This window comes from Prinia subflava, chromosome 1 (genome assembly GCF_021018805.1).
Source record: "Prinia subflava isolate CZ2003 ecotype Zambia chromosome 1, Cam_Psub_1.2, whole genome shotgun sequence".
NCBI classification, from domain to species: domain Eukaryota; kingdom Metazoa; phylum Chordata; class Aves; order Passeriformes; family Cisticolidae; genus Prinia; species Prinia subflava.
In genome coordinates, this window is record NC_086247.1 from 84,207,457 (window position 1) to 84,233,107 (window position 25,651).

Here is a 25,651-nt window from a genome sequence, read left to right on the forward strand (position 1 = left end):
AAGCGTGTACTTAACTACAGTTGTTTACACAAGCTTTAACAATGTAAAGAGTCTGTACTGATGGGCAAGCACACTCGGGTTTACCCACAGCTCACACATGCAAGGGCTTGCCTAATTCTGTGACAGCTGAAATGAGAGGTTTAATTCAATAACCTTAGTTGTACAGTTTAAAAAACACAGCTTAAATGAATGTTAGCAAATCGGAGTGGCTAAAGACATTTACCTTTGTTTTACAATGTGGTGTATATGAACTGCGATTAAAAAATCCAAAGTGAATAGTTTGGAGCAAAAGGTTAAGTTTTCTGTAAGCGAAACGCAGCTCTGTTTATGTAAGCACCATTAGCAACATAAACTTGGGAACAGGAATAACACTTTTACATATTGTTTTCAGTATTAATGTTTGGGTTTTCCTTTATAAGAATCTTTGATGCCTCACCTTTTCCTGTTCAGTGTACAGTTACTGAGGGGAAAATACTTTAAATTAAGAAAAATTATATGGAGGAAATATACTAAAATAGCACACGTTGGCCAACCATTATTGCTGGTATATCACCCTGTCCTTTTAACAACCCCATGTGATAGATCTGAGAAGTGTAATTAGTCCCAAATAGTGGTATTTTAATTGTGAAATTTTAATAGCTTTGTGTTACTCCCTACGCATGCAGATTGTCTGCTAATCAAACATCATCTTTTCACAGTCACTTTAGAGAGCTGCTGCTGTGTAGTCATAGAAATGGTGCTGTCATTGTGTTTTGAGAGGTGGAAACCTATATCTGTTTGTATGCAGAACAGTCATGAACAGTCTAAAGCCCTGATGACAGATGCCCGGCCGAGGGTTAGCACCACTGAGTCACTGGGGAGCGTGGCTTGGGCTGTTGGCAAGCACCACCTCTGATTTTCATCCTTTGGTGGTGGTTCTGTGCCCCCTACTTTTTACAGGGCTTACTAGCTGTCCCCTGAGGTAGAATTTGTGCTATCTTTTCACCCACTGGGAAAAATAAAAATTCTCCTACTCTCAGTTCTCCCTCCATATTTCTGTACCTTGTTGTTTCTCACAAGGCTTTATCTCACTTTCCACTCTGATCATAAAAGGCAATAATCTGTGTTCCCTTCACGCATAGTTCAATGACCTCCTGTTGCCCTCAGCTGTCCAAATGTTCTGTGTGCAACTGGATGGCAGGAGAAGAGGTGCTCTGGGGCTGAAGAGCATCAGCCCCCTCCACTGTGCTGCCCTCTCCTGCTGATTCCTGCCTCTGGATGCCTTTATCTTTCTGCCTTAACCTGCTCATTTTTGAAATATAGGAGGACTTCAATAGTGCATTTCCCATTATCTAAACAATGGGCACCCATGGAATCTGTACCACATTTCTGTAGAAAACTGATATGCTAATGGAAAACAGGCCAAGGAGAATTAATGCTTTGCATTGTAAAGGTTATAATGTGTATCCATGAATTACTAAACAAAATAATCCACTTTATATGCTGATTGATGTCTTTGTTAGCAGTATTTAAAGGAGTTACGACCGCATCATTTTATTTGAATCACACATTTCCAAGTAGTTCCAAATGAAGGTCACTTGATAAAGGGGGACAATTTTATCCTCGAGTTATTGGACCACAGCTTTCTGTCTGGGATCTGCAGATTTTTTGTTACTTGTTTCCCAGGGGATTGATGAAGAATACCTTTTTTTCAAAGAGTATTATCCATGGCTTTATCTTTCCTGTTTAGAGAAAGATACATGTCCATTGGAAAATAGTTTGGGGTATGTAAACTGAAAATGTTTGAAAAACATTGCAAATATAATAAAAAAAATCAGAGAAAACCACTACCATAAGCTATTTCTAAAATTTTAAAGAACAGAGAAAAAGATTGAATATATTATGATGAACCAAAGTATTTCCAGCTATGTTGTAGAGGATTAAAATGTAAGGATTAAAGCACCATATCTCATGTTTCAGGAAATAAAATGATTTATTGTCCCAGTCAGGAAGATGTTTCCCATGCATGACTTTACAAGGAATTGCTTATGAATCATATCACTCTCATTTCATATATATTTCATTTTGCAAAAATCTGATTGTGGACTTTATGGCAAGCTCATCCAAAGGTAGCTGTATTTGCTGAGTAAAATTTGTAGGATGACAAGCAGAAGGAAAAAAATCCCACTATTAACCATGATTTTCCCTTTATTTCAAAAAATAGTGATGTTTCTACTTTGTACAATCATTGTTGTGAGAACAATTTGTTATTTTAAATTGTAAATGGATTCACAATTTAAATACATGAGTGTTTAACATATATTAAGTAACTGCTCTACTAATTTTGCCAAAATGTAATACTGTATCAGTGGTTTTGATCAAGACACAGTTTAAAATTCCATTTAAACCCAAAATATGGAAGGTTCATTTAAAGATCTATAACTTGACTTTTCATTTCGTTTACCATGACAATAAATCCATTTGCTCTGGAATAATTGTTACTGATTTTCATCAGTGTAAGGAGATTCAAGGCTTCTTTTCTTAAAAGATCTGGGTGTTGCTTTGTTTTTTTACTTCAGCTTATTACAAAAAATGGAAAAAGTTCTCATAGAATGGAAATAATGAGCAGTGTGGATTTTCAGGCAATCAAAACATTTTAATGATCTCATTAAATGTCTAATTTACGACACATACATGTTAAAAGAAATATGTTTCTCTGGATTGGTAGAAGCGCTGGGTACACAATGTGTTTGAACATGTTAGGCTTCCACTAGAATCTATGCCAGAACTGCAGAAACTCCTAGGAAAAATACCCCACACCTTCAATCTTTTTTGTGTGTCAGTGTCTTCAGACACAGAAACCTTTTCATCATGAAGAAAAAAGGTGTTACCAAAACCTGATACATTTTTCTTGGACTGCATCTCAGTTATTAGATAAGGACTGCAATTGAATTCTGTAAGATTGATTGTCATTCTATGATATTGCTAGGGTTAATCATGGATATTCTTAGGCATGAAGCAACTACTGTTTTATAGGGAGAGCAGTCTTCCTAAGACACAGTTTTGTCATTAGTTGGGGTTTGTATGTAGTCTTGAGAGCTTGGAAAAAGAGGGTTCTTGAAAAGAAGCAGATACTACAATAGTGGCTCTTAAAGCTGCTTCATACATTTGGTTGTCTCTTCTAAACCACAGATTCCAGAGAAAAACACCTCCTTCAAACAGGCAGTTCCCTGATCATTCACAAAGGGTGAAACCCCAGTGCTGATAAAAGGAATGGGATACTGATGCAGATACTAAGATTTTTTCTATCTTGGGGCAATCCAGCTTTGGAACTGTAGGTGCATTAAGACCATGCCTCCTAAAGCAACAGTTTGCAATATGTGTTAATGAGAGATGTGTCCAGCTTTCCAAACTGCATCTTTGCCAGATGTAGGCAGCATCCTTCTCGAAGGGATGAGCTGTTTTCCACCCTGAGCCAGGCAGCACAATGGGCGACAGGCCTGGGCTGGAGAGCAAAAGCTATTGCATTATACCTCTGCTATTTCTTTTCATCGTAGTATTGTTCTTGCAGTGGTTTGCTGACAAGTTATATGTTTTACAGATCAGGTCTGCCTGATGAGGAATCCTTGCTTTAAATCCTCTCCAGGATAAATCGGGTTTGTAAATCAGACCTTATGGTTCCTATTGGAATGCTAACGATCTCAAAGGGAGGGCTTGGGTTTTGAAAACAAATCTCAGCTAATGCCCAAGGTTCCTGAAAGAGCTGTTAATATCATGAAAACTCTTGTTAAAGGCCCCTTTTAAAATGTAAGAACTTGTCAGACCCTGCTTAACTGGGGCTGTTAGGAACCGCTGAAATGTCACACCAAAGCATCCTTTGCTGGGTCTGGCCGTATCTCTTCTGCCTGGCCACATCTGTAATGCTGCCGATAGCAATGCAGACCAGAGCATAATGTGGCCCATCATGGATTGGATGCATTTGCTGCATAGATAACTCTGCAAGGCAGTTAGCCCAGCATGCTTGGCCCCACCGACAGCAAGAATGACTCTTCTCTGGGTTACTGCAGGAAAGTGAGCTCCCAGACACTTCCCACCCACACTCATTTTGAAAAGGCACTCAAGTCAAAATACATCAACCATGTAACTGAGCTTTGAACACTCCACATTTATTCTGACTAGGTGTGAGCAATGAGTTGTGTTTTACAAAACCTCTCTGAACTGAGGAAAGCAGGGCAGAGCCAGGAGGCAAATATGGGACTCTGACATCTCTCTTTCCTACCAGTCTAAGGTAGCTTCTGTCGCTATCACCAACACATTTCCAGGTGAATTAGTAAGGTTAGTAGCATCACAAATTAGGCCTTATCCACCTGTGATAACTGGTGGCATTTTAGCTGCTGAATCATCTTGATCCGATGAAAATTAACAAAAAGGGTAAAGTTGTTAACACACCAGCAGCTCTGATGATAATCTTCGTGGCACTGAGTGGCTGCTTTGTGGGGAAAAATGCTGTTGTGTGTTCAACATTAGCAAGTCTTCATTACCTCCTGAGGAAGAAAGAAGTGAACCATTTCTGTGCCTCAAAAGGTACTTTGTATTCAGTTATACAAAGATATGTGTGGCATTTTGCCTAGACCTTTTACATAGACTCAATCCTGAGGAAAAAGACATTATTTCTGCTAAATTTCAGACCAAAGCAATGCCATAGCCAAATTGCAAACCTCTAGGACAGGGCTTTTTAGTGGAAATGCTGACATAGCCTTAACTACTTTGTATGACTCCAGCAGGCACCAGCTTAAATTCTAGTTATGGTGTGGATTTAATGGCATGGGATCAAACATAGAATGTAATGAGATATTTTAAGATACTGCGTTTGAAGAGAATCGGCACTTAAACATTATTTATGAACCATATCATTTAAATGCTTCTGAAATGTGCCATTCAGTCCTTGGGTGCATGAAAAATTTTCTAATCACATTTCTCAGAATGTACAGTTGCATAGTTTTCTTCCACAGCTTTAATGCTGAGCACTTCCAAGAAGAGGATGGGTATTATTTAGTAGAACCCTTACTGGAATATCCCTGGAAAATAAAGGTTTTCATTTTTCATTGTGGCACTCTCTAGCTCTCCATTTCAGCATTTTGAGGAATACTCCGATTTTGCTTGGAGAATATCTTTGAAGATTGTTTCTCTCCAGTTAACAGAGACTCTGTGAGAAGACAGCAGTTACTAGTATTTGTTGTGCTGTGCTGGATAAATCAGCTCTTTTTTGTGTGCTATCATTCATATAATTAAAGTTAAATTGGCAGCATAAAAGTTTTTCTCTCACACAACCTAATATGCTGCTTGTTTTTTTCTTTTTCTTTTTTTTTAGTGCTGAGGAAGATTTGCTCCAAAAGAGAAGTTGACATTCATTTGTTGTGCAGGTTGACAGTAAAACTTGCTTTAATGCAGATGGTGACTAGAACTCTCATTGCTTTTGCTGCAAATGGGAATGTAGTGTTGAAAGCAGTCAGTTTTGCTTACTACTCAGTTGCAGCCTGGAACTTTAAACCATCTACTTTATCCTAGAAAGAAACCTGGTCCTTCAGCTGTGGTTTGCTGGACAAAAATGCTAACTGAAATCATTTCGGTGCAGAAGGGTAGGAAGTTTTAGAGCTAGTCCTAGTAAGTTTTTGCCATCGGTTGAATCTGTTTTTAATTAATTAGCAATAATCTGTGTGAAGGCTCAAAGCACTTTGGCAAGTTAAAAATGGAAACAGTCTTTGGAGAGGTACCAGTGTGACTAAGTCAAAGAGACCCTGTCACTGGTGTCTGTCAAGCCAGAACTGCACTCCTGCTGCAAGCCTGTCCAGGCAGCAACAGGAGAGCCACAGTACTTTGCTTTCAGAAGGTCAAATAGCAGAGTCACAGTGTTGGTACTGTCCAATTTTTGAGACACTTGCTTTGAAAAAGACCCTGGAGTATATTTTGTTTGCAAATCACACTGTTTAGGAAGCTTCCTTTATATATGAACACCTTTTTAGGGGATACGGAAATTATATGATTTTCATCCTTTAAAGAACAGGCGCAAATTAATGATACATACTAAATGGCTAATAACCCGACTTGCAATTAGTTCAGCAGTGGATGAAAATTTAAAATTCTGTCTTAATCCTGTGGTAAGGTCTGAATTATTTAAGTTCTTCATTCCACATGATCATGACTCTTAGAAGTGGGACTCTTTTTTTTTTTTTTTTTTTTTACTTTCGGTGGAGTCTAATGACACAAAATTACTGTGGTGCTCTTGGCATTACAGGATAAACTAGTAGTCTGAAAATGACACTTCAGGTTTTTTAATAATGTTGCAGCAACCTACTGTTAGGTTGACAGGAACAGAACATATTGAGATGCATATCTGAAGAGCAGAGTTCCATAATGAAAAAAACTGCATGTATGCATTAAATGTACAAGCTACATTTTGAGGCTTTTGAAATTTGCTAAAAGCATTTTGCAACTACAGACATTTTCACTAGCTCTCCTGTTTATCATTTGGGGGAGGTATCATCTGTCACCATTTAATCATATTTTTTTTTAGCTATTAAAAAGGCATGTAATTTTAATTTTAGTGGCTCATTAGTGTGCAAATGCCATTGGGCTTGTTTAGCATAAACTCTTGGTCTGAATTCAAATCCCTCTGCTTTTGAGGAGACTATGATCACATTTTAGAAACACAGCCATCATAATCTAAAAATTAAGATCTGAAAATAAGTAACAAAGAGTATTGTTTAAAGCGACTCCACTGGAAGCAGAAATGGGTACACAAATTTTCCAGAGTAATACAGTGAACCACATAATGAAATATGGCAAAATAAAGTCTTTCACTGAAAAAGTTGAAATCACAGTTTCGTGATCTGAGTGAACCTAATGTACAAAGAATCCCAAACAACTAGAAAAGTAGAATGCATTTAACCGTTACAGTTCTTTGGAGAATTAGTATTTGCATCATCTCAATTTTTTTTTATTAATAAACACATTTATTTGGATATATGCGTTCCTTGAAAAAAGAATTGAAGAAGGAAAAAAGAAATGGCAGTAGAAAACTTGAGGGTGGTCTAAGATGTCTGTCTTCTTTATGTAACCTTTTGCATTTTGTGTCTAAGAACTGACATTCCAAATGATTTTCTTTGGCTTTATGCCTGGAGTGAATACTGAGGCAGCAAATTAGGAATGCCTAAGAAGTCCCACAAAGAAAGATGTTTGCTGCAAAAGTGCAACTAATGTGACACTTGCACTGGAAGCTCCATAGCCTGCTCAAATGATAAAAGATGGCCTGGGTCTAGGTGGTGCAAGGGGAGTGAGTGAAAACTGAAAGTGCCATGTGCTGAGCTGTACAAGGTGTCACCTGTGGCCAGCTATCTGCCACTGTGACTATGCTGACACTACCTTTTGTTTCTCTTGCAGGGGCTAACTTTGTCACTCGAAAGATTAGCCGATCAGTGGCAAAGATTCACCTTGGGCAGCTGGACTGTTTCAGCCTGGGCAATCTGGATGCTAAGAGGGACTGGGGCCATGCCAGAGACTACGTTGAGGTAAGATGTGGGATTTTTTCTGAAGCATCTTTGTGGGGGGGGAAAATGCTTATTGCTATAACTTCAGGTTATGGTCCACAGAGGGCTATCTCAAGATTCTTTTTTTTTTTTTTTTTTTTTTTTTTTTTTTTTTTTTTTTTTTTTTTTTTTTTTTTTTTTTTTTTTTTTTTTGCCTATTGAGGTCTGTTAACTTTGTCTTGCTCTTGACTTCAGATTAGGGAATTTAGCAACACAGCAGTCTACCCCAGGCATGACCTGAACAGAAAAATAAATCTTTGGGTTTACATTCCTTGCCTGAATTCCTGGGGAAGGGGTCTGACTACAATGTGGATCTATTTTAGATTATTTCGTCTATTCTTCTGACAAATTTTATGACCAATATTAAGATTTCAGCAAGGTGCAGTATTACCTGAAGCGAAAGATCCTGAAGGAGTTTGGTGACCTTTTTTTGATAAGGCAAAAAATTAGATCTCTATTAATGATCAAAGGCATCTTTGGTTATACGGTACAAAGAAACATGACAACATAGTTGTGATGGCAGGTATTGGAACACATAAGCCTGCATTTAATGTTTGAAATGTTTCTGTAGTCAGGATTTGTTGCTAATTTTATTCTACCCATCTACTTAAACAGACAAACAAACAATACCCCTGTATTGTATTACAAGGGACATGAATGACCGTGTAGGAAATATTGTCTTTTCCTCAGGAGATTTTTGTCCCCATTTTTGTGCTTAAAGATTTCCTGTGGTCATTGGACTATTTCTGTCTTTTAATAATTCTTTGCTGGGAAACCGGATTTGACTTCACCGTTCATTGATGTAGTTTAAAAAGATGACGACTGTTTGTTTTGGTTTTCTATATTACAAAGTAAGAAGTATCTCAGTAGGCAAAAGTCTGATTTTTATCATAAATTGAGACTTTAAAAGCAGAGTAAAAGCTGAGCTCTCAAATTTTCTTTACGATCAAAAAGAGCAAGAAAACGGAATCTTAGTACCTCTATAAACTCATGTCCTGGATGATATTTAAAAATGTAAACAGTCATATTGCCTTGGTATCAAAAGGGTTACATCAAGCAAGTGAAGAAGGTGGTTTTTGGCAGCCAGCTATAAATGAAGTTGTCTTTGGTGCTGTGCTGGATTTGCATATGAGATGCTAAGGGCACTGTGAATGTAATGACTGTGCCTCCATGACTATGGTTTTATGTTTGTGTCTACAACATTGGTTGAAGCAGTTAAACCAGTAAACCATCCCAGTCATCCTTTTAATGCATAAAATGATGGTCGTGAGTGACATTAAAATCAGTTACCAAGTCTCAACCGAAAGAAAGTAAAAGATAAGTCAAATAAATGATCAGTTGCATGAACAAAATGAATATGATTTGTTGACAGGCACTGGATATTTCATGAAGACTTCAGCTCTCTCTTTCCAACAGAAATTGCACTAGGTCATAAATCATGGGATGAATCCTGAAGTCTTCTTCCCTAAGAGAAATCTTAAATAACTCTCTTGTGCCTTCTGGGTTAGACCCTTGTCCTGGGTTCACAGAATAACAGGATGGGTCAGGTTGGAAGGTACCACAGTGGCTTGTCTGGTCCAACCTTCCTGCTCAGGCAGGATCATCCTAGAGATCACTGAGCAGAATTGTGTCCAGACAGTTCTTGCATATCTCCAGTGAGGGCAGCTCCACAATCTCTCTGGGCAATCTGTTGCAGTGCTCAGTCACCTGCACAGTAAAGAAGTTCTACCTCATATTCAGGCACAACTATGTCAGTTGCTTCTCTGCCTCTTTTCCAATTGCTTGGCACTGCCAAGAGCCTGGATCCGTCCTCTTGACGCTCCCATCAGATACTGATAGACATGGATGGCATTCATCCCCTCTCTTTTGGAGGCTGAACAGGCCCAGGTCCCTCAGCCTATTGAGGCTATCCTTCAACCCTTAAAAGTCAACAAGTCTATCCAGAAGGATGACTAGCTTTTAAGGCCTTTGGCCTCCAGAAGGAATGTAGTTGTCTGAGGTCTATGGCAAAAATACGTGTTTTTTGTGCAAGTAACATTCCAGGCACAAACACGTGTTTTTTGTGCAAGTAACATTCCAGGCCTTTCAGCTACACATCTTGGGCCTGTCCCAAAGTCTTCTGGAAAGAATTCCTTGCTAAAATATAGTTCATCTTGAGTATTTCTCATCCCAGAGAGGTACCCCTTCAGAGGATGGGAGAGTTATTATCAATTCTCTAATTCCCTGAGTATTGTGGAAATGTGGTTACAGGCAGCCTTCTAATGGCTAAAAGATAGGGTAACTTTAAACTGGAAATAAACTATTATTTGAGGCTTTAATGGACTGGAAAGTAGGGCTTAGAGATTTAACATTGTTCAAATAAATACATAATATGTTAGAAAGCATGATCATATTTACAAGCATTTTGGGAGCCTCCTTAAGCATATGGCTGAACACATAGGGATATATCTTATCCTCTCCATATGTAGCTTTAAATCCCATCGATATTAATACAAGTAACACATGTGCATATAGGCTAGACCATATACTGTGTTTTCTTTCTTCTTATTTCCTTATTAGGGATAATAATAAAACCATAAATACATTCCTTTTTGTTGTTTTATGAAATATTATGGGTTAGTTCCTGATCTCATGAAAGCTGATGAGCAAACTCCCATTGACTTCATGGAGAGACCGTATCCTGTGTGTGTTGGACTTGAGCATGTCTGGTGGTTACAAAGCACAAGCAGAATTCGTGACTCTTGAGCTTTGACTGTGTGAGCTCATTTGACTGCCACTGTGATTTTGGGCAGACTCCTTTGCATGCAGTAAAGCATGGAAGTGTGTGCCTGCACTGAAGCATGCAGGTGCCCATTGAGGCATGGGTTGAGGGTAGCTTGAGTAGCAGATGATTCAGAAGTTTGAGGTTTAAACAGAGGTCCATATCAGTGAAGAATAGTTGGAAAATGTGTTTGATTAGGATTTTGACCTGGCACTTGAACTGCCACCTGCAGGAACAGGGTACAGCAGCATTGTGCTGGTGAATGAAAACTGGGAAGTCCAACTCACTGGATTCCATTCAGTGTTTGAAGAAAACAGAATAGAAATAAGTAGGCAGTGAAAATTTTTGATGTGGGATTATAAATTTTAACCTAAATTTAGTAACTCTTAACATGTTGGAAGAAATTGTTGCTGCCTCCGCCTCTCCCTTTCTCCGTTATTTACTCTGCTATGATCCTGCACAAGTCTCATGAGATGTATTAGAGGTGATGATCGATGCCACTAGTTGGAAAGAGGGAAAGCAGTATATCAGTTCTGTTGACATATGAATCTTCTGTGTACTGTTTTGCTTTGTGAGGATCACATACCCTCTATTTCTTGCAGACTATCTGCTGGGTATTTTCAATTATTAGCACAATAGCAAGCCTTAAGGGTACTGAGTACAGTGCTGAGTACACAGGAAGAATCACCCTGTTGGCCACACTATTGCTGGTACAGGCTGGGATGCCATTGGCCTTTTTGGCCACCTAGACACACCAGACTCTGTTAAACACCTGAGGTTTTTTCTGCCTTTCCTTCAGTTTCCCATTTATCACCTGCTGGTGCTCAGGTTGCCTTCTGCCTTTGCACTGCCCATACCTCAGTGTTGTGCAAACAGCAGAAATGCTGCACTGACAAAAGCTGGGGAAAAGCCCCTCAAAAGTTACAAAACTGAAAGAATGAGTCAAAGGTAAGAGTTTTAATAGTCTTTAGGTATTCACAGAGATCAGAAATATTTTCTCCTGCCTTCAATAGAAATCCAGCAGTACGTCAAGCAGTAATTACAGAGGAGTCATAATTGGGCCATAATTGGCTCCAATTCAATTAATTACATGTCTAGTCAAAATTTTAGAATTAGGTATGTGCCTACCTTTATGTCGAAATCAGGGTGCATTTGATATTTAGAATGTATGGGAATCGGCTTCCATTCATTTGTATTTAAATAATGTAAAAGAAAACAATCAAAGAGAACTGTTTATAAATACGTAATATAGTAAGTTATTGTATAGGCCAATCAAGCATATTAAGAAACTGTGAAACTGCTTAAAGAGAGAATTTTCCATCTTAGTTTCTTTTTAATTGGTACTGGTGCTGATTCTTATGTTAATCTGTGATTAAATGCACAAGAAACTGTACAGTCATTTTTATTGTCTTAGACCATTTTGCACATGTTGAAGTTTAGATAGTAAAATCTAATCTTTGATTAAATCTCTAGCATCACCTGGTCTTTTATTCATGATTTTTCTATTTACCATTCTAATAGGCAGAAACTAACCCTTGGAAACAACTGCCACCACTGCTGTTGTGGGAAATCCCTTCTTATATCTTTGTGTATATGTTTAAATGTAAAAACTCTTGCCAGACAGAATTATTTAGAATTTTACTTTACTCTCGTGCATAAGAAAAGGAGCCAGCCAGCAAAAGTATTGGCCAAGGCATTTCTACTTTTGTTTTGTTATTTTTTTGTAGAGTTAAGAATGTGTTGTCTTTTGAGATACATTTTACCTTAGTCTGCTAAGACTTGAAGGTTTTTTCTGAGTAATCCTTACACCATCCCAGCTGAATTCTTGTTTGTGAGTCTTGCCTTGTTAAAGACTGTTGGTTATAACAGGAAATCAGTTGTGTAACTATTAATACCTCATATAGTTCTGAAATTGGCTCATGAACTTAAGGCTTGTTTCTAAATGTAGATTACCCTTTGTATGGACAGAAGTGAAAAATGTTCTTCCTTTCTTACTGTTTAGTTTTTATGTTTAAAGTCAATATCTTCTAATAAACATGAAGAAATAATTTTAAACCTTCAGTGATGGGCTTTATTCAGTATGAGTGTATAGCCATCCAGGTAAAGTATATTTCATGTATTTCGAAATGCACGGAACCTTTTCTTTCCATCAGCTTGTCTGAGGTGGCATAACTAATACCTCTATTAAGCCCAACTGATCTTCAAATTAGATCAAATCTGCTCTAGTTGAGGTGATTATGCACTAAACTGCTTCCATCTAGGTGAAGTGATTGTGGAAGCATCAGGACTTGTAAGAACCTCTAGGAGAAAAGCTTGATAGACTGTGCTCCTTTGGAACAACTGCTGAACATTCATGAAACTCTTGACAGGTACTTGCTGAAGCAATGTCTTTTCTAGAAGCATGTGTATCAAAGACAATGAGACAGTGAGCATTCCATCTTGAGTCTTTCTAATAGTTTAAAAATCTTTAATGGAGAACTAAGCCTCATGCTGAAATGTGTTTGTGAAAGCAACATCTTCCCACAGGAAGTATGCTCTTGCCAAGGGCAGAATACTTTTTGATTTCCTCGTGTAAATATTTAGGACTTGTGGAGATAGGTGTCCAGGATCAAGGAAGTGACATTTGACCACAGTAATATGCTCAATCATCCACTCCAATAATGACCCAGTTCTCAGGGTACAATACAGCCAGCATAAGAGGTCACAGCACAGTCTCAGCTGGTTTCTAATCAGAGATGTGAAGTTCACCCAGAACTGACCCACAGGCACTGCAATACAGGCACTTCTTCATCACACAAAAGAGTGCTGGAAGAGCAGATCCCAAGATCCCACAAGTAGTGATTGTCTTCCCTCTGATTGAGTCTATAGGGGAAAGACATAGATAAGTGGATTTCCAAGGTCAATTCATGGCATCATATTTTAGTTAATTATTTGTACATGTTGCACCTCAACTGAAATATTCCAATCCTACAAAAGAGCTTGTCTCAATATGAGGTGGTAGATGGTGTCACTGGCCACCAAACAGGTGTCTCCCCACCACGTCTCTCACACAGAATCAAAATACAATTCTGTGACACTCTGATGTGATTCCTCTCCCTTTATTGCTGTCCAGGTAGGCTCCATCAGGTTCCCTCAGCTCTGTAGGGTACCTGTGGCCCCACTTGACTTCCGGCTTCAGAAACCACTCTTTTATTTCTCTGGTTTTAGTTACAAACTTCAGAGTGGGACTGAAGACCAAACATTTTCCCCAAGGCTATATCTGTGCAGTGCCAAAATGAACTGCCACAAATTATAAGCATATAGTGAAGCTCTCCTCAGTGTACATTTCTTCTCCATTCTCCCATACAAGCAGAGAAAAAGTTGAAATTTAAATAATTATGTTTTCCTTTCATTACAGCATGATTTGGTGCCAGCAAAATGTAGGTATAATTCTCAAACATCTTCTTTCAGATTTTGAAAATATGGGCAAAGCTTCCCTTATGAAGAATGTGTTTCAAGATAACCACGTTAGTGAAAGTTTTCTTTTTTAATGCTAAATAAAGGCTTACATTTTGGTAAATAAGGCTGCACACTAAAAGACTGTGTAACGCATTTCTTTCAGTGCATGTAATTTAGATTAGACTTCTTGACTATTAGAAATTGTTGCAATTCTCAGCAGAGCAACACACTATCATCTTAATTTTACTCATGTGGATGATGTCTACGATAAAGAAAAACAAACCCAAATCCTTGGTGGCTTTTGAAATGCTGAAGTCTGCAAATAATATGATTCTAAATAACTACAGCATAAATGAGAAAATCTGAACACCCTTTATTCATGTGTGCATGCACCCAAATGCACAGCCTCTATGAATGTGTGCATGTGAGTGTATGTTTCTGTGCATGGATGATTTTGGTGGAAATTACTTTCAATTTCATGTTGTTTGAGAGGTTCATTTTTTTGCTGTTTTTACTTTAAGCTGGAGATGATTGATAATAAGAGATTGTACAAGAAAGTAAGTAGCGTGTTGCAATAGCCATGAATGGTCTCCATAGTTAAAAAATAAAAATGAGGCATGAAAAAAGTTCGTAATTACAATGTGTAGGTGTTCTGTCTAATACACATCATATGGCATTGATTTCCAGCAGTGGTGGACTGTAAGTCCAACTGTAAACGTTGTTTTTGTTGGACCTTTCAGAAAACTATCCTGATCTATTTCAGAACTGGAGCATCATCTTTCCCTTTTTATTTTCTTGCAGATGTATTTTCTGTGACAGAAATACATATGTAAATAAATATTTTTTCTTATTTACAGAGGTTTTCCTTTAACTTTCTTTTTCAGCGCTTTCATGTTTGACCTATTAGTGTTTTTAGGCTTTACAGAGCCAGGAAAAGCGCTTTCCTCAGCAAAACCATCTGGTTTAGTTTCCTGTGCCTTAGCAATGATACATGTATTATTATCAAGGCCACCCCAGTGGTTTTCTAAGTGGTCTTGTTACAGTGGTGGTCTTACAATTCAATTGGAGTGATCGAAAGGTTAGACTAAGGCTTCTTTCAAGTATAAGGTTTCCAAATTGATAAATTATGTATTGTTTTCATATTTCTGACACTGACTTATTTTGCCACTGTGGCTTGAATGAGGTATCTCTTCCATCAAACAACACAATTACGAGACACCCCTTGGCAAATTCTCTTTTTTCAGCCTGTTCTTCCTGAGAATACCAAATTAAGGCACTTTGCATAAATAACTGTAAATGTGTGCTGTGTTCCTGTGATTTTAGTTTTCTGCTCTGACCGTCAACATGTGAAAACCCAGATAAAATTATGACAGAGTCCATATTTAGGAGCTGTCCTTTCACCTGTTCTAAGGCCTGTAGAAAGCATACAGATGTTAGCAGAGGGACTACTTAATGCAGATACTGCACCATCATTGCAGTCCACCTCAGTGCATGCTGCAGGACAAGGTCTACTCATTAGCTGGTGGCAATATAGCACCAGGATGAAAACAAGCCAGCCTTTGAAAAAAATAAAGGTCTGTTCCACCTTCCAGTCAGACTTGTGGTGATTTTAACCTGGGATAACTCCAGATGAGACTGTGGGAAAGAGATGGATCTCATGAGGGAGACGGGATTGCCTGGACCTAGGAGTGAGCGCACCAGACAGCCTGCTCAGGGCTGCAGCCGTGCCTGGAGGGAAACCACCACGCCCATCACGGGTTCACCAGAAACTGAATCTTCACAAAATTTAACAGCAAAGGGCTCACAAGTCTCTCCTCAGTGCTTGTAAATCGGAATTTTACCTTTTTTACTTTTCCATTGTAGTCCGCCTAAAGTTTATGAATTGGGCAAGTTTAAGGCAAAGGTGAAGGAAATGTTCTCATAAACATTCTCTGGGCTTCTGCATGCAAAATTTCAAATCCTCACTCCACAATAAGAAAACCCATAGTTCATGGAAAAAAATATTGAAGTTTAATACAAATGAAATGTGTTTTTTAATTAGCTGAATCCCTTCAATTGATATTGTTCCTTCCTTTCTTTTCCCATCATGGAGGGGGAAGCAGGGAAAGGAAGAAAAAAATCCAACCAGGTCTGCCCGTGTTTGAACTCAGAATTTTTTTTCTGGTTGATGTTGGTATTTGGCAACATTTTAAAGAATGGGAAGCAGCATCTTTTATTGGTAAATGTTAGGCAACATTAATAACAGGTACTGCTACCAGCCCCACCTGTAATAACCCAGATAGTTTCTCTTTATTAACTAATCTATGATTTATGGATTTATTTTAAGCTTAGAATAGTGTACCACATTTTGAGAAAGCTCTATAGCATAGTTGGTTTGAATTTTAATAAGGGGAAAAAACTCCCTTAAAACAGATCATTAAAATTTAATGACGACATTTTAAAAACCCTATAATGGTTCAATTTACACTGGAAGTCAAAAATAGTTAATGGTGTTGTTATGTCTGTGTGGTAACATCCTCACTATACAATAATTGTTTTCATTTGAAATCAAGCCAGTAAAACATCATAAGCAATACATTCCCAGAACCAAAGTTTTTAGTCCTCCAACTTCAGGTCATTTCACCGAAAGAAGAAATGTTTCAGATAAATTAAGATGTCAAGGCTCACTTTTATTGTATGCTAGCTGTTAATATTCTGTGCATTATTAAGAAGATTGGTTATCAACAGAGTCACTGTTCTTTCCTGATCTGGCTATGGAAAAAAAACCCACACCACTTTTTTGGAGGGGGGGTGTTTTGTTTTTGGTGGGGTTTTTTGGGTTGCTTTGTTTGTTTGTTTGTTTTGCATAGGAAACGTTCCCCAAACCCACAGGGTGCACTTAATACGCCACTTTTAGTTATAGCAGAAATACTTGAATTTTAGCTGTAGGTGTTCTTGGATGAAGCCTTGACCTAACAACCAACATTAATGATCCAAAGATAGAGCAGATGAACTTTCCAGCTGGCCTTCTTTGGCCCTTCTTTTAGGCTTTTCCTGGAGATGGCTGACTTGGCTACTAGGTTAAGGACATGAAGAAAGCTTATTGCTGTCTTGTGCTTGATTTCATTCTCTCTTCCTCTCAAAATCGACATGATTTCAGCAGTGAGAGCATTCTGTGTTTCCTCAGGAGTGACAAGCATTGCATTTGCAAGGTAGGTGAGCGACCTTGGTGTTTTATTGTCCCCTCTTCCCAGCCAGCTTGGCAGTGTGACTGGGATGGATTTGCCTGCAGCCATCAAAGAGGAGAATAAAGTAAAAGTAGGGCCTTGGCATTTGTGGTTCCTCCAAACCTTCCCAGGGCTTCCTGCACTGAAGGAGGGTCGAGGCTGATGGGAGCAGGGGAGCCAAGCAGTTCTCCTTCCCCGTACACCTTGTGGATCCACAGCTCAGCTCCTGGTGTGAGCAGCCTGGGCAGCCACTCCACTGCTTCTGGTGGAGTAGGGATTTCAGTGGTGCTTCTGAAGTGAGCAGCCCCACATATCTGCTTCAAAATTTTCTGTTTGGCAGTGGGATTAAAAGGATCTCTGGTATTGGATTTGAGGAAGAAAATTAGGGGATCAGTAACTATTCGAATGAGATGTTGCCTCTCTGCAAGGAGGACTTACTGGGATTATTTTATAGAATTGAATGCAGTCCAAGCACATTTGCTTGCTGTTTAGCTTTGCTCCTAATAACAAGATCTATATGTTTTAGAAGCTGATATTTTTTAGTGCAAGTTGTGCATTATTATTTCTTGTTCTAGAAATGGGGTGGATTTTTTTTTTAATATCAAGTGGTTTTTCTTCTTCCAAGTGCACTTTACAGATTCCTTAAAGAAGCAGTAAATTGCAATAGTAGAGCATGAACTCTTACATCTGCCTTAACCTCTATCAAGTGAGATGTTACTCTACACAGTAATAGACCATTAGGGTTGTCGTGATAAACTAATGCAAGGAACACATGTTGCTTTTGACATAATGAAAAGTTGGTACAAATGATATGATCTCGCTGCACTGTGCTTTATTTTACAAGGAAAAGTAATGCTCTGTGTTGCTAATGCAGTATATTTCTTATGCAGTACAGGCACATTTCCCCCTTCCTATTAATTTATTATGCTGCATTTATTTCCAGACCAACATTACTTTTCCATGTCTGGTGGGAATTTCTCTCTTAGTCTGAGGTGTTTTAAATTCAACAAGCATAAGGTTTTTAATATATCATGTTCATTTTAAGGGGGAGGTAATTGACAAGGGAAAAATATTTTGTATAGCCTTTTCCTTTTACTGCCAGTATTATTACTGATATCCAAGGTAGATACGTACTAAAGACACTGCAGGTTTGAAACTGTTCATCTGCCAAATTACAGGCAGATCTTGGACTATTGGAAAGGTATCAGGAAGCATGAGACAGAATGGTCTTCCCCTCTGCTCTGATATGTGCATGTTCCATGTTTATGTTAATTTGATGCTTTTTTCCAGCCCATAACACCTTGTGACACACATGTCCTATCCCTATCCAAGACACTGCTGGAATGTGTCATTCTGAGTTGATAGTGCTGGTGGCAGAAGTGATACTGGGTTGCAAGGAGGAGTCTGCCACAGAGCAGGGCTCTGCTGTGTTCTGTTTTCTGGGAATGCCAAGATGCAGCACTGAAGAGCTTCCCCTCCAAGGAGAAGGGGACCCCCCCCCCCCCCCCCTTGGGAACCTTTTCCAGACTGACTTGTGCCTTATCTCTAGGAGAATTTCTTTTTCTTTTTAAAGTATTTTAAGAACAGGTAGTAGTAATTTAGAACTAGTGTTGGTTGATGGTTTGTGCAAGTTCTTATGGTCTGAGCACAATTAATGTAACACTTTAACATTTTGTACAGCATTTTAATGACATCTTAAAAATATATGTGTGCTATTTTAGAAAATATATTATTTATCCAGGTAGCCGTAAAGGGTAAGGACGTGTGAATTGCTCAAGCTCCAAGAGAACTGTAGGGCTCTGTGTTCCCTCATTGCCCCTTGGAAAACCTGAGGAGCGACATTGCTGAAAACCAACTGCAGGAACTGGTTTGGAGTGAAATTTTCTAATACTAATATGATTATTTGCTTTGGTGGGATTTCATTCACTGTTTCTTACATCTGTGCACAGGCAGGCCAGCAGAAGAGAATGAGGCTCTGTGCCTGCCCAGGGTTAAAGGGTACACATGTGATGGGACAGCCACAATTTGCCTCTAAAAGTGACCTCAGGAGACACTAAAATGCCATTTAACACATTACCAATAAAACCAGGAAGCATAATAAAGAATTTTCACCTGGCCTGTCCAGTGCCAGTTTTTAGTCTCAAGTTTGACAGAATAATGGAATTGGTGTATAACTGCCCAGTCCTTGTAATTAAGTAAATTAGACTTTCTTCAAAAAAGGCCTTTTTGTTGCTGGTGTTCATAAGGTTGTATCTAGAGAAAGGCAGTGTAAAACCAACAGGCACATGTGTAAAAGTATAACTTGCAAAAGAAGTTTAAGTAAAGAGTCTGCCTAAACTGAAAGTAATTTAATCATCATTCTTACCACAATAATTTTGGAGTGGTTACATAAAATACTGTTAAATAATGGCAGAATCATGCACATTTTACATTTACTTCTAGAAGACACTAAAGTCAAGAGAAACAAGACTCAGTTCCCTTGGCTTAATTTATTCATGTGAGGTTTGGGAACAAATTGTGTCATGAAATTGCATGCTGATGATAGGCAATTAGTTGTGCTGATTTGTAGCAGTCTAATCATTTAAATACAATGTGTCATAAATATTTCAAGTTGAAGAAAAAAATCCAGATTCTGAAATCATTATCTTAAAAATGTCTTGGATAGTTGTTCATGTTCTGGAGCTGCTTGCAAAACAGTTGACTCTTAACCGAGCTGATAGTTTTATTAGAAGTATCTTAAAGTGATCCTTTTTGCTCTGATACGGACTTTTGCTGGGATATTGTTCATATAAAGTCTCTTTAAGTGAAACAGTCCAACTTGTCACTGCCAACTCTGTCTGTCTTGGTTTAAAAAGTACTGGTTTAAAAAGAGCCTGCTGGAGCTTACAGTGTTACTACACTCTCTTAGAAGGAAAAATCGTGCACACTTTTCTATTTCATGAAGGCAGATAAAAGCTGGAAAATGAAAGTGCCTTTAAGTAAGGACAAACTGGTGGTGCTCAGGATGAAAACTAAGTTCTGGAGTCCCTCCCAGAACCAACTCCCCAGTAGCTAAAAGGGGTACTGTCTGGCAGAAAAAAGCAAGTTTCTGGTCAAGGGTACCATAGCTGATGGAAATAACACTGCATCCTCATGTTGGGGGGAATGTGAGAGCAATGCAAGAGGGGGAATAATACCCCAGTTTTTAGGGGAATGCTGTGCTCTTGTCACCTGCTCTCGGGCCAAAGTGAGCCGCCAGCTGCCACTATGCTTGATTGTTCCTGTGAAAGGAGACTGAAATTCTTTAGCCTGAGTGAGTCAAAAAAATCATGCATAGAAAGCAGCAAGCATATGCATTAGCTGTTGATGATTTGTTTTCTTACAGGGTGAAGAGATGAGGGAAGGATGTGCTCAGTAGACAAGTTTGACTTGAGCATTGTACTTGACAATAATTAGACTTCTACTCTTGAAACTGAAAGGGGCAGGATCCCATGTACTGCCTTATGAATATTCTGCATTTCTGCAAACAGTAATTTTGTATTGGACACACACTCTGCCTGCCCACTTGGTTAGGGAAGAAGGCAGCAAATGCGGGTTCCCTATGTAACCTCCCAGCACAAACAGCCTGTCAGCCTACTGCTGCTAAAATAATCTTTTTACAGATGATAAAGCTAGTCACTAATGATGCAGATTAGATGGAGAACACTCCTGCAGTTGTTCCTAATTAGCAGAAGACCCAAGTGATCTTAAACTTCGAATCCTACTGCTTACCTGCATGGTGGCAAAGCACACAGCTGGACTGTGGCCTTAACTTACACAGGCATCAGACCAACCATGTACAGCAGAACTGTCTTCCAGATTTCACTCTGAAACCTCAAAATTAACACATAGATGCCTTTTTATATCTTCCGCGTCTTGGCTGTAATCTTTTTAAAGATTATACCTAATTAGTGTCCTTTTCTGCTCTGTGGCAGCACAGATGCCTTGAAACAAGCCTGCATGTGTGTGCATGCTTTGGTGCTCCTTCTGTCTTGTGTTATAGGGACTAACCGGAGTGCAAAGGTTTGTCCTCCAAGGCTGTGTGTGGGGACTGTTGAGGTAGCATCAGAGGCACTACTGAAATTTTAATAGTAGCTGGTGCCCAGTCTTTCACAAAAAAATCCTTTCCTGCTAGATTTTTGTTAGGCACCAAAGCCTGATAGGTGTCTGCAAATATAAAGTACCAGGGTTTTTTACACTGATTTTTTTTTTTTGCTTTTCTGTTGCTGGAACTTCTTTTTTTTCTTCTCTTTTGATACAGCCATAAATCCCCATAGTTGGAAGAGAAAAACCACAAGAAAGACTGAATTTCAGTTGGTGAGAAGAAAGTACAAGAGTAGGATACAGAAGGGTATTTGAATTTTTAACAAAAATGCTTAAAGGAAAACAACAAAACTACTTGTTTCCATTAGAATTTTGAAGATACTGAGTTCCTTTGCAATGTACACAGAGCAGGAATTAATTGGAAGTAGCTACAATAATATTCAGAAAAAACTTGCCAAGTTGTCTGTTCAACAGAATTTGAATTAAAACAGGACAAGAAAAGGGCCTAAGAGAGCAGGCTTACCCACAGGAACAAGAAAGATTTATACCTTGAGCAGATTGGGTTTGTTATTCAGTGGCTCCTGTTACTGTGATGTTTGTTGCTTTATTTAGATGAACAGTTTGGCTCTGGCTGCCTTTGTTCCCGCTGTCCAGCAGGCTTGGCACGGTTCACGTTGTGCACGCCGCGGTTCGAGAGGGGGACCTGCAGGAGGACGTCCACCCGAGGCGAGCTGGCAGACAATAGCAGAACATCCTTTTCTTTGGAAGAGGCTCATCAGGAAAGCATTGGTCCTGCCTCTCTGCATTTAGCTGAATGCAGATGAGAGGCGTGATTAACACTAATGAGTGACCAGGGATTTATTGTTTACTTAGAGATAAGGCACGAGCTTCCTTCGTTGGCACGTTCTGCCAAATTGTTTGATCCTGGTTCACTAAGTCTTTTATTATTTGTTGTTGCTCGTTTTGATAGTGGTAGTTGTTGCTTTAAGTGATTTCTTTCACCAAAATCTTTTCATCAGTTGTGCTTATTTTATTTAATTTTTATTGTAAATTGTCTGAGCTGTTTGTCATTTGGTCCACAGTACTCTGGAGGTCCTTTACGTGCATCACATGTTCTGCATCCAACAGTGCTTTTTCTGTTCAGTTCTTGCCCTCCTCCCCAAAGCTGAAATAAATCAAAGTAGGTTGAGACTCAGTCGCAATAAATCAAGACCTGTCCAAAACTGGAGCCTGCCCAGTCAAAATGTCATAGCTTGGCTTTCACTGAGGATTAATTAAAGGCCTGATATAAAGCCCAGATGTGCTTCAGGAGAGTAACAAACTGCCTGGTGGTGGCTATGCTAAAAACCAAGTCTCCCCATGAATCTGCCCACCCAAGAACATGGAGGAGGATAAGGCTGAGGAAAAGGGAAGAAGGGAGGGGAGGAAAGGAGTGAACTGAATCAAGCATGATTTTATAGCATCTATGTTGGCAGAAAACAAGACAAGCTCTATGCTGGAGCACCTCTGAAAAAAATACAAAGCCTGCATGTGTAGATCTCTAACAGCCCCAGAAAACATAATCGTTAAAATGTTCAGCATTAATCGGGAGTGGGATAAAATTAACACAGTGAGTGAACTTTTGCACTTTTTATGGTAAAATATATATATGTGTGTGTGTATATGTGGCCTGCCCAGTGACTGAGCTTGCTCAGTGCCTGTTTTATATAAAATTCCTGAAACTCCTCTTTACTAAAATAGTTTAGCTGAAGATTCCTGTGGCTCTGATAGTGACAGATGTGGAAATATGTATGTTTCTAAATTCAGTATATTTAAATATAAATATATAAAATACACTTAACGTACATGCTGCTTGCATTATGGCCTTTGCAAAATTCCAATTTTGGTTCCAGAGGTACAGTGATTTAATTGAACAGTGTGCATGGAATGACCCCTTTTGAAAAAGACAGGCACTTAAGGAGTGTTGCAGATCAGTTGTGGGACACAATATAGGGTTATTCTCACTCTCTTTTGCAGGCATAGAAATACAATTTCCTGGGGGAAAAAAAAATTAAAATAATAGTACCTCATTGTTTGTATTGAATTAAATGATTTCCTGAATAAGATTAGTCCAACATTTAATGTCATAATTGGTTTCACTTTCTTTGAATTTGCTGCGTGTAAGTAAGGAATACATACACATGCTACGATGAGATGTGGTGTTAAATTTTCACAGACCTGGGCAAGTGGTTCTGGGGTGGCAGGAGAGATCTGCTGAGCAGCGCTGCCCTCTGCTCCTCAGACTAATGTGGTGAGTCACAGCTTATGCAGAAGTCATTTTGGATGCCCTGGATATTCCGAGGTATGGGACGTTTCTATGCACATGTACATGATAGATTTGTGTATTCATTTACTTATAGATCTTAGAGTCATGACATGTTTTCTAGTCTCGCCTCTGCCCAGATTAAATGAGTGTCACCTTGCAAAACAGGCAGAAAAGCAGGAGATAAGGAGCTGGACAAGAGGCATAGATTAATGTCTTATTAAGAATGTGAGCCAAGAATATATCAGTTCCTTGTTAAGGCCCCAAGAAGGTCTGATGAAAGCCAGGACTTGAGTGAAGTCAGGCTTCCCAGTCCTGCTGCCTCTGTGGCTCATCCTTTCTGCACATGGTAGATACGTGTTCATGCCACCTTGGCAGAGCAGAACCATGGCATGGCACACATATGTCAGATGACTAGCGAGTAGCGGGTTTTGCTCTCCAGAAGTCTCTCCTCCTGTGCAGTGAGGAAAAACGTACTGAACCTGATACTTTCCTCTGCTGAGTCATTGTGCCTCAGAGAAACCTGCAATGTTGAGTGGGTACACACTCCTCCATAGGTCACCAAAGGACAGATTATGCTACATTGCCTCATGCATGGTCCTGTTTCTAAAGGAGCCCTCAAAATTATTTGAGACACCTTCAGTCTCCCTGCTCATTTCCCAAGACTTTGCTGCAGCCTCTTCGTGTTTTCTGCAGTGTTGATTTTCACATGCTGCCCATTTGGTTCATCAAACTTCACCCACATTGCCCTCCTCACACCCTGCTTCCAGTGGTGTTCCCATTGTAATTCTGGTCTTCTCCATGCTCCCAAATGAAGTGTTCACCATACCTGTTTTAGATGGCAGACCCTTCGTGGGTCTTGCTGCTCTTGCTGCAATTATTGCCACTCATTGCAGGTGCTGAAAGAGTAAATGTGCCATGAGTTTTAATTGGTGGTTTGCTGAGGAGAAGGTCCCTGTCAAGGTGCCGTGGTTGTTAGTTTCAGGGAGCAGGGGTGGAGCTGCACTATGTGGGTGACAGGCTGTGTGCTGACGGTGACCCCAGCACAGGCAGTGCCCCCATCAACCAGGGCACAGCCCTGCAGTATCTGAGCTGGATGGGCACAGATGGGTGAAGGCAACAAGGTCTCATCAGCAGCCCCAGGCAGGGCAAGATGATAAATCCAGTTTGGAGTTCATCCAGGGTTCCAGTCAGGAGCAACAGAAGAGACCAGAGAGCATCCAGGAGAGACAGTGAACGAACCAGAATATCAGGGAGCAGGATGGAGCCAAGGTATGCCTCCAGCACAGCTCAGGCAAGATTTGAGTGTCTGGGTCTGGATCAAACCCCTGGACCCCTGGACCCAGGGGTAGAATGAGCCCTGAGAGTACGCTGTCAGAGAAAGGGAGAAGGGGAAACTTCTTGTGGAGGGCTTGTGCAGTGAAGGAAGTGAAGGAACCACCATCACGGTACATTTGGTTTAGCTAAGCAATAATAAAATGTAACTGGAGGTAGAAGGGGAAAGGTCTGGAGTTTCATTTTAATTAAAGTAGGGGATTGACCCAATTAACACCAAATTACAGTGTTTCTGTGCCCCAGCCTGTTGGGTGGTGGAGAGAAGCCCTGTGCCTGCATTCCCTCTGGAGACAGGGAGTCAGTGTGCCTTGTGGGGCTGCTTGCCTCTGGGAACAATGGCTGGCTTTCAGACCCTGATGCTCCAGTTCCCTTCTGCTCTCAGGGGCTGCTGTAAAGTCATGCTTGGGAATGCATTACTGTGTGTGGGAAAGCCTGGACCAGAGAGCACCGGAGAAGAAATACTTAGGGCTTGCACGGGGAGCTAGGTTTTGTGACACCCGTCCTGCAGAGCTTTACAAGTGAGAAACAAGTACAAGAAGCTCTGCTGTGGTCTCTCCTCATGGCTGTGTCATTTTTAGTCTCCAATTTCCTATAAAATTTCAATGTGGGTTTAAATTTAGCAAAGCCTGTCAAAGTCTGGGAACTTCTTAAGATTCTTGTTTGTAACAAATTTTAACAAAGTTCAGCCTTTGAACCAGGATTAGAAAATACTGAGAAAGTTCTGCTAAATTTAAAAATCTGCTGTAGTTTTAAATGTCTGTACAAGCTGATACTTCTGAACATGAACTATGCCATTGCTCTGTGTGACTGTAAAGGAAAGTGGGGGAAAAAATATTTAAAAGGCTAAATGGTTAAAATTTGACAATTAGCTACTGTACATGCTCAGGAGCTTTCCCAGCTTTTCTCTCAACCCATGTTTTCTTTATCTCCTGGGTGGTCCCTACCATCCCTGTCCATTCTTCTGAAATCCCATCCCCCCTTT

At 39.6% G+C, this 25,651-nt stretch overlaps 1 protein-coding gene across 1 annotated transcript in view; it reads left to right on the forward strand.

Annotated features, from left to right (window-relative positions):
* The window catches only part of GMDS (GDP-mannose 4,6-dehydratase), a 407,005-nt gene that overhangs the window by 175,030 nt on the left and 206,324 nt on the right, over window positions 1–25,651 (forward strand). The window contains exon 7 of the mRNA XM_063401307.1: window positions 7,420–7,547. Within this exon, the coding sequence (XP_063257377.1) occupies window positions 7,420–7,547 (128 nt within the window). The remainder of the gene's footprint in view (window positions 1–7,419; window positions 7,548–25,651) is intronic.